This window comes from Macrobrachium rosenbergii, chromosome 30 (assembly GCF_040412425.1).
Source record: "Macrobrachium rosenbergii isolate ZJJX-2024 chromosome 30, ASM4041242v1, whole genome shotgun sequence".
NCBI classification, from domain to species: Eukaryota; Metazoa; Arthropoda; class Malacostraca; order Decapoda; family Palaemonidae; genus Macrobrachium; species Macrobrachium rosenbergii.
Window position 1 is genome coordinate 6,398,501 of NC_089770.1, and position 10,648 is coordinate 6,409,148.

Sequence of the window (10,648 nt, forward strand, 5' to 3'; positions counted from 1 at the left end):
AGAAGAAGGAAGAAGGAGGTTGTCGGATTTGCGAGGAAGGAGGAGGAGGAAGGAGGTTGTTGGATTTGCGAGGAAGAAGAAGGAAGAAGGAGTTTGTTGGATTTCGGAGGAAGAAGGAGGAGGAAGAAGGATGTTGGATTTGCGAGGAAGAAGGAAGAGGAGGAGGAGGAGGAAGAAGGAAGAATAATGGTGCATAGGATGGGGGACGAAGTCATGAATATGAAGGACATAGGATGGCGGATCTCAAAGGTTGTAATCATTATAAGGTACGGGAAAATCATATGCATTAGTCAAGAACAAAAGAATTTCTTGAAGGCAAGAGCACAAGGTCAGGAAAAAGAATAGCGGATAAGGGAAGAATAATGATATAGCTATCTATTTTCTAACTATCTATAGCTATATATATAAATATATATACATATATATATATATATATATATATATATATATATATATATATATATATATATATATATAGAGAGAGAGAGAGAGAGAGAGAGAGAGAGAGAGAGAGATGGTTCTCCGCTAATCAGAAAAAATATACCTAAAGTATACATGCATGTCAGAAAAACACTGTAGAATTATGGACAACTTAAATACAAGTATCATTCTACTAATACAGTTATTCCTGCGATTCACATCAACAATATTCTTGCTTATTTCTATTTTCTTTTATCCCTTTCATTACGACCCAAAAGAAGAACAGACGAATTGATAACGTCATACTCATCATACTAATCAATTGTTCAGGTAACAATCACACCTGCTCTGCACTTTTTATACTTTCCGTATTAAGAGGAGAAAGGGGGCGTTCATTAACGCTCTGCCATTCATGAATGGCTCCTGTTTTAACAAAGTGGATTGTTCTTTTCCAATTCTGTCCCTCACCAGTGGAGGTAATTGACGAGAAGTCTAAGCATTGTAAAGGAGTGGTTGTAATTTGTTTTGGGTGTGATTGACAAGAAAGGGAGTTCATTCAAAATTACACGAGTTGTCTTTATTTATGTTAGAATTTGTTTTGGTCAATGACAGTAGTTAAGTACACTGGAGAGAGAGAGAGAGAGAGAGAGAGAGAGAGAGAGAGAGAGAGAGAGAGAGAGAGACACCCTCAACGCTCGAACATATATTCACGCAACATGCGCTTGTGTATATAAATTTATATATATGTATATATATATATATATATATTTATATTTATATATAATTATACTTTATATATATTTATTCATCTGTATGTATATATATATAAGCTACACCTTTATCCATGTTTATATGTGGCTGATTCGTAGGCGATAGTAAACCATACAGCGAGAACAAAACTCTCATCACGTGCTAATCAAATCATCCTTTTAATTAATGCACACAATGAGTCGCCTTTGTTTTCCCTTTATGCCCTTCAAAGGCGACCTCGAAAGACTTACTAATCACTTGGTCTGATAACAATGGCCCCCCACTCTAATGAAACAAAAGAGGAAGCGTCTCTATTCAGTCCCCCCCCAAGAAAAAAAAGCAAAAACAAAAGACTAATACTTTTGTACTTAGTCACAAAGAGCGGAGATAGGCCAATGAAGATACCTCTTTAACAAAAGACGAGAGTATTGTTGAGGCTGCATTAATGTCTCTTTATGAATTGATAGTTTCTGTCAATGAATAACGAGTGAATGGATGGGGCAATTCAGTCACATTCTATAACAAAGGTTGTTTGTTGTCCCTTTTCAATTATTGATTCTCAAAAGGTGGTAATTGACAGAAAACTGAAGACTGATCAATGGAACCTATTCCTTATTTTCTTCTTGTTTATTAATTTTTTTTTTAATATTGAGAAAGGAATGACAACAATCACTGCCCAATTCACTCTATACGCTTCATCATACGCACACACAACATACACACACACGTATATATATATGTATGTATATATGGACGTATGTATGTATGTATGTATGAAAATTCATATCAGCATAATCAAACTGTCTTTGACAGATCTTGAAATAGATCGTTTTCTTCGTGTCTCAATTTTTCCATGACTTATGGAGCTATAACCAATCAGGGTTGGTTGTATAGTTGATATAATCAATCTATGATCAATCCGGGTTGATATTATGGATAATCATTAGTTTGAACACAAATGCATATTGCTCTTTCATTACTTATCTATATCTATTTATTTAGTTCAGGGTATTTTTGCATTTCTCTCTCTCTCTCTCTCTCTCTCTCTCTCTCTCTCTATATATATATATATATATATATATATATATATATATATATATATATTTATATATATATATGAATTTATAAGCTAAAAAATTATATATGAAAACATATTAAAGGAAAACTGAATTATTAAAAAAATTTTTTGAAAATATGTATATAATATGAGATGAATTTGCAAACTAAATAAAAAATTATATGAAAACTATTAAAGCGAAAACTGAATCATTAAAAAAAATTGAAAAGATGAAATTGAGATCCCTTGAATCTACAGAGACAACTGAATCACTCCAAAATGAATTTGCAAATTAAAAAAAAATATATATATAAATATATATATATATATATCATTAAAAAAATATATGAATATATATATATATGAGATATGAATCTACATATACATATATCACTATAAAATGATATATGCAATATATATATATATATATATATATATGAAAATCACAAAAGCGAAGGTCGAATCATTTCCAAAAAAATATTCTCGAAAAGATGAATATGAGATTATTGAAAGCCACAAAATAAAAAAAATAAAAAATATGAAAACCACAAAATCGAAGAGTGAATCATTTCCAAAAAAAATATTCTCGGAAAAGATGAATATGAGATAACTTGAGAGCCGCCACGAGACCTGGCTGTGTCGAGGGTCATCCAGCCATCCAGCCATCCAGACAGCTACAAGGTCGTATCTCTCTGCAAGATAATAGATCCATTTCAGTATTCAACGGCTTCAATAATTGAATCCCTTCTCGCGTGCTCCGGCCATCACAAGCAAATGCAAATCCTATTAGGACGAGGATAAATAGATATTATGGCTCTGGATGACGGCCGACCAGGGCGTATATATTACGCTGTCACTGAAAGCAAGAGAAGGCACGGAAAGCAAGAGAAAGATTCGGGGGGGCGGGGGCGGGGGGTTAGATTTAAAACGAAAGTTATCCTCGATTCGTCGACTTGGAAAAGGAAAATTGAAATTTATACATTCTCTTAGCTGGTCAGTGGTTAGTGTCGTGGCGTGCCACTCAGACGTCTCGGCGGGGTTCGCGTCTCTCCCAAGGGAGATGAAAAATTACTGGTTCCGTATCGTGATCAGTTACTGCTGCAGTGTTGAGGGGGTCTGCCGCGGTGGGAGGTTAACGAAACCAACATTATTCTTTGGAAGCTTGAATTTGGTGCGTTTGTTCCTTGTGAATAGGTTTCATCTTCTGAAATGATAATAATTGAATATTAATTATCATAACTCGCTGATGCTCAGATACATCCATCAAGCAATGCTTGCAGGAAATGGACCTCTGCTCTCAGCCAGGCAACTGGGCTAAGCTGAGGATTATAGGTTTATCGAATATCCGTAATAATAGTCATTTCGGCGGCTGTTCAAAGGCAGAAGCAGGGATTATGATGGCGTTTGAATTTTTGAATTCAGGTGATGCGTGAAAATGAGTCTATAAATTTTATTTTTGTCGTGAAAATTTTTAGTTTAAAATTCCCGAATATATTTTTTATTTTGCGAATCATAATTGGGAACCTTATTAAATTAATATATAGAAGGACTCCATGAAGTTATAGGTAGCACTGTGAAAAATTGTATTTTTCACATTATCAGAATATCCTAAGTTCTTTTTTTATCACGATTTGCTAGCAGTAGATTGGGCAGGAATATTTTTATTCGTTCTTTATTCTTCAAGAAGGGTAAAGTATTAAGGGAAACAGGAATCCGGGCAATATAACAATACTAAAACAAATATTTTTCTACAGGAATCGTGCGATAAAGAGAAAAATTTAAAATAATTTTCTTTATCTAGCTTACGTAGACAAATTTTTAGAAAATTATAATTTTATTTGGTTAGCTATTTTAAATCCATTTTTTCTACTCTGTAAAAGAAAACTATTGTGCAGGCTTTGCGTGTCCGTCCGCACTTTATTCTGTCCGCCCTCAGATCTTGAAAACTCCTGAGGTTAGAGGGCTGCAAATTGGTATGTTGATCATCCACCCTCCAGTCATCAAACATACCAAATTGCAGCCCTCTAGCCTCCTCAGTAGTTTTTATTTTATTTAAGGTGAAAGTTAGCCATAATCGTGCTTCTGGCAACGATATAGGATAGGCCACCACCAGGCCGTGGTTAAAGTTTCATGGGCCGCGGGTCATACAGCATTATACCGAGACCACCGAAAGAAAGATCTATTTTCGGTGGCCTTGATCATTCGCTGTAGCGGCTGTACAGAAAACTCGATTACGCCGAAGTTTCTTCGACGCATTTTTTACTTGTTTTATTCTGTAATCTACTTAGGCTGTTTGTTAATGTCGTTAAATTAGCATGAACGAAAAGGTTAATTATTCGGGAAAAGACGAAAAACGGGAAACAATTTTCTAAAATGTGTGAAATAATTCTTTACGAATTAGGAAATGATAGGACAAGTCGGTTTCGCTACATTAAGTTGAGGAAAACAGAAGAAGAAAGTGAATTCCATAGCCAGGTGTTGTGGGTAATGTAACAAGCTAAGAAATAAGGTAAAATAGAGAATACATGTCCTTAGAAACGGACGAAATGAACCTCTCACCCGGACGTGTAACTAATTAAAAGGATTGCAGGAAATAATTAACCCTTTGACACTCAATCAATCTTTTGACTTTTCTTCAAATGATATTTTGCTCAGGCGGCCTTTACGAGCAAAGGCTTCGTCTCGCTCCCCGTTAAAAAAAAAAAAAAAAAAAAAAAAAATCGGCCTTTGATAAGTGTAAGAAATTTCTTGCGTCATTGCCATGAGGAAGTCGATAATATCATTAATTAAAAAAAATTAAAAGACACGGAATTGCATGTCTCATAATCATTATTCCTATTTACATGTTTATTCTTTATTCTTAATGCTGGCAATTATCGCCAATACATTTTCTTAATATTTTTTTTTTATTTTTCTGAATTATAATCTTTGCATTTATACTCGTCAGATGTACTATCAATTATTTCTAGTTTCTAACAGATTTTTCTTTATTTTAATCTCGTGTGTTGCTAAGAATTTTATTTAAATGTCTGCCATCTATATCTCCCAGTGTGATATGATATATATACATATATATATATATATATATATATATATATATATATATATATATATATATATATATATATATATATATAGTTATAGTTATCTATATATGTGTATATTATATATATATATATATATATATATATATATATATATATATATATATATATATATATATATATATATATATATATATATTATATATACGCTGGGAGGGTATAATGTAACTATTATAGAGTTCTTTTATCATTCTTTCGTAAATTAGTTCAATTATTGTTATGAAAACAACCTTGTAAATCAAATAAAAACACACTAAGTTGTCTTTTTGGAATAATTTAGGGAGGTGTAGTTCTGCTGAACTGAATATAGAATTTAGGCCTAAGGTCAAGCACTGGGTCCTATGAGGTCATTCAGCGCTGAAACGGAAATTGACAGTAAGAAGGTCTGAAAGGTGTAACAGGAGGAAAACCTCAAAGCAGTTAGGAGGGGATGGAAAGTAAGATGGAAGAAAGAGAATATAAAAGGAGGTACAGTAAAAGGAATGAAAGGGGTTGCAGGTGACCTTGAAAATTATATAAAAAAAAAATTTCAAGTTTTTCTTTTAGAATTAACTTGACTTTGCCGCAACGATTCCGAGCTGGAATCCCAAAGCACGGGGATTGATTGACCGAATAAATAAACAGGCGCTACACAGTCAGATGTCATCAGCGTAATGGATTCTCATTTCCCGAAAGGAGATTGACAGAGCAAGCTAATTCTTGGACATGTCCCCCAGAGCTTACGTCACTTGTTATCGAATTGGGTTATATAATGAGTCTCCGTCGTTTGCTGGAAACTTCACCACTAAAGATTTCCTTGAATGTTAAACTATTCCAAGTTATTTTTACAATCATAAACAAGTAAAAAATGCGCCGAAGTTTCTTCCGTGCAATCACGTTTTCTGCACAGCGTGTAATGAAGGCCAACGAAAATAGATCTATCTTTCGGTGGTCTCGGTTTAGTGCCGTATGAGTCGCGGCCCGTGAAACTTTAACTGCGGGCCGGTGGTGGCCTGGCGAGTATCGTTGTCAGACGCACGATTTGGCTAAATTTAGCCTGAAATTAAATATAAAAAAAAGGATTACTAAGGCTAGAGGGCTGCAACTTGGTATGTTTGATGATTGGAGGTTGATGATCAACATACCAATTTGCAACCTCTAGACCTGAGGACAGTAGTTTTTAAGACCAGAGGGCTGACAGAAAAAGTGCGGACAGAAAAAGACAGGATACGGGAAAAAGTGCGGACAGAAAAAGTGGACAGAAACGGACAGAAAAAAGTGTGGACAGAATGAAAGTGCGGATGGAAAAGTGCGGACAGAAAAGAGTGCGGACGGAAAAGAGTACGGACAGAAAAAGTGCGGACAGAAAAGAGTGCGGACGGAAAAGAGTACGGACAGAAAAAGTGCGGACAGAAAAAAGTGCGGACAGAAAAAAGTGCGGAAAGAGCACGGACAGAAAAAATGCGGACAGAATAAAGTGCGGCGGAAAAAGTGCGGACAGAAAAAAGTGCGGACAGAAAAAAGTGCGGACAGAAAAGAGTACGGACAGAAAAAGTGCGGGCAGAAAAAAGTGCGGCAGAAAAGACTGCGAACAGAAAAAGTGCGGACAGAAATAAGTGCGGGCGGACAGAAAAAAGCCTGCACAATAGTTTCCTTTACGGAGAAAAGTGGGGACTAAAACACGTGCGGAAGAATGATTCGGACGGAAAAAACGTAAGAATAACCCACGGACAAAAACTAAGAATAACTCAGAAAGAGTGCGGATAGAAAAGTAAGAATAAGTGCCAGAAAAGAGTGCGGACAAAAACGTAAGAATAAGCCACACAAAAACGTAAGAATAACCCACACAAAAACTAAGAATAACTCGCATAGAAACGTAAGAATCGATGGTAGTTGGAATGGCAGTAATGCGAGAGGTACTACAGCAGTTACGGACAGAAAAAAGTGCCGGACGGGCGGACAGTCAATCGCCCGGACGGAAAGAGACGGATGATTTATTCAGTTCAGAAACTCACTTCCAAAAAAAAAAACAAACGAACGGACAGACAAATGCGGACAGAAAAATTACGGACGGACAGAAAAAAAGTCGGACTGGAATGGGAGATTAAGTTTGTTTATTGCGGACGGAAAGAAGGACTCTGTTGAATGAAAAAATCTGACAGAAAGAGTGCTCCTCAGGTTTAGTGCGGGGTCAAAGTGCTTGACCCATTTCTCTTTCCTGACCGTGAGTTTGGTTATATGTATGGAAAAGAAAAGTAAAACCCACACAATTCGGTTTTCATTGGAAATTGTAATCTTTATGTAAAGAAATTTCTGACGGTTGGAAGGCAATCGTTACAGCAGTTACGAAAGGCTGTCAATCGCCCGCCTATGATTTATTCAGTTTATCCAGCTTATCTATTAATACGTCACTATATATATATATATTTGTTTATTTCCGCTATATATATCTGACACTCCTCGTGGTTTAGGGGTCAAAAGTATATATTTCTCTTATATGACATATATTTATATATATATGGGAAATAGTAAAGTATTCGGTTTTATATATATATATATCTTTATATATATATATATATATATATATATATATATATATAGTTTATCAGCTATGAATTACCTATATAGGCTAACTGATGTATATGTATGTATGTATATATATATATATATATATATATATATATATATATATATATATATATACATACATACATACATATACATCAGTTAGCCTGCCCAGGTAATTCCTTAGGTACAGTTGTACTCAGGTTCCAACTTCTTTCATGACTTTTGGTTGGCTCTGGTTGGCAGCGATCCTGATGTGAGTCAGAAATCTATTACATAAACATGTGTGTTTGTGTTAAAATATAGAGAATGTACAACTGTTATTGAAACTGCAATCATCACACAAATATTTTGTAAGGTGCAAGACTACCCTGTTACACTTTCACCCAACTCCCCATCACCAACCACTTCCCAATTCTCTTCTCTCTCCTCTCCTCTCTCTTCAATTCCTCCTCCTCCTCCTCCTCCCTCCTTCCATCTCATCAGGTAAGACAATCACTTCCCCCCTGTTACTTCTCTCACCATTGCTCTTGCGTGCCATTCGCCTTTGAATGAGTCATTCCGTAGTCCCATTGAAGTTAATGCAATCCTATATTTCTCTCTGGTAACCCCTCCCCTTGCTTTTAAATTTCCCTTCCGCTTCCATTTGTTTAAGGGGGAACGTCTTAAGTGGCCCTTTGCTCTCGTTTAATGCGTTCTCGTCTGACCCTTAGTTGGATGTGTCTTATAAGGGATATTTTCTCTATAAGTTCGACGAAATGTTTTCTGTATAAAGATTTACAAATCAGTCAAGAAAAAGTATGTAGATTAAATATTGTTGTAACCATAATATTCACAATATTAAAAGGCCCAACAAAATCGTCGGATTTTCACTAAGGTTTTGTTGGGTAAGGGGAGGGGTTGAGAGTTGGGGGGGAAGATCTCCCTCTCCATTTCAAGTTCAGAAAGAAAGGAGAATGTGTTCCTCCATCAGCCATATAAATACTTCTCAAAGATTATTGTCGGACTTTATAGAAGATACTCCTTTCGATTACAAGTACTGGAGTAATTCAAATGAACCTGACGTTCATAAAAGAGAGTAATTTTTAAAGTACAGTAACAGGTTACTCTTGACATCCTATAGACCTTGTCCTGTTCACAAACAATATATATATATATATATATATATATATATATATATATATATATATATATATATATATATATATATATATATATATATATATACACATATACGACGATCGGAGAATTCATTATTGGTCACCCACCCAAGTGTTGCCCAGACCCAGTGGTGGTTGCTGTCTTTGATTGAGAGAAATAACGCTAAATGACTGAGCAAAAGTACACAATTATCATTAAAATGTCCTATCGAAATGCTCTATAATAATAATAATAATAATAATAATAATATATAATAATAATAATAATAATAATAATAATAATAAGAAGAAGAAGAAGAAGAAGAAGAAGAAGAAGAAGAAGAAGAAGAACACCCTCATCCTTGAACAAAAACTATTCCTCCTCCTCCTCCTCCTCCTCCTCCTCCTCCTCCTCCTCCTCCTCCTCCTCCTCCTCCTCCTCCTCCTCCTCCCGTGTCCCACAAGCTACCGTGGAAGTCGAGTCATTCCACGGCGCCTTAGCTTTTCCCCACAAAGTCATCAACATGCCGTCGAAAGTATTCGACGCCATCGGATCCTCGACGCTCGTCGACTTAATAGGACTCGACCTTGCTTAGGATGGATAGATGGGCCGAGATAGGATTCAATTAGCGAGTCGGTTTGATCCTGCCCAGGATGGATTATTACTACTTCTGCTTCGGTAGGATGCGGTTCTGTGGGTTTTTGATCCTTCATTGGAGTTTATTATTATTATTATTATTATTATTATTATTATTATTATTATTATTATTATTATTAAGAAGTTTACAATATCATGGTAAACTGTTATGTCTATCATGTAATAAAAAGGATTATTATTATTATTATTATTATTATTATTATTATTATTATTATTATTAAGAAATTTACAATATCGTGCTGAACTGTTATGTCTGTCATGTAATAAAAATGAGGATTATATTAATAATACAATTTATTATTATTATTATTATTATTATTATTATTATTATTATTATTATTATTATTATTATCAAGAAATTTACAATATTGTAGTAAACTGCTATGTCTGTCATGTAATAAAAATCCAGAATTATATTAATACAATTTATTATTATTATTATTATTATTATTATTATTATTATTATTATTATTATTATTATTATTATTATTATTATTATTATTAAGAAGTTTACAATATCATGGTAAAATGTTATGTCTGTCATGTAATAAAAATCCAGAATTATATTAATACAATTTATTATTATTATTATTATTATTATTATTATTATTATTATTATTATTATTATTATTATTATTATTATTATTATTATTATTAAACAGGTAGCAAGCTGTTTACGAGAGGGTCTCCTTCCGAAATATTATTATTATTATTATTATTATTATTATTATTATTATTATTATTATTATTATTATTATTTGAAGGAGTAGACCTTCTTTTAAACAGTGATGGCTGTTTGAATTTATCTTATATAGTGTCTGACACCATAATACAGCCATCCTTTTTAATAAGACCTATTATTATTATTATTATTATTATTATTATTATTATTATTATTATTATTATTATTATTATTATTTCATTGAAGAGATACCCAGCTGATTAAGAGATGGCCCTTTCTTTGAGAGATATTATT

At 33.9% G+C, this 10,648-nt stretch overlaps 1 protein-coding gene across 1 annotated transcript in view; it reads left to right on the forward strand.

Moving 5' to 3' along the window:
* Positions 1-197, forward strand: part of LOC136854725 (uncharacterized) — a 492-nt gene extending 295 nt beyond the window's left edge. The window contains exon 1 of the mRNA XM_067131312.1: positions 1-197. This exon is cut by the window's left edge and continues 295 nt beyond it. Within this exon, the coding sequence (XP_066987413.1) occupies positions 1-197 (197 nt within the window).
* The last annotated feature ends 10,451 nt before the right edge of the window (positions 198-10,648 follow it).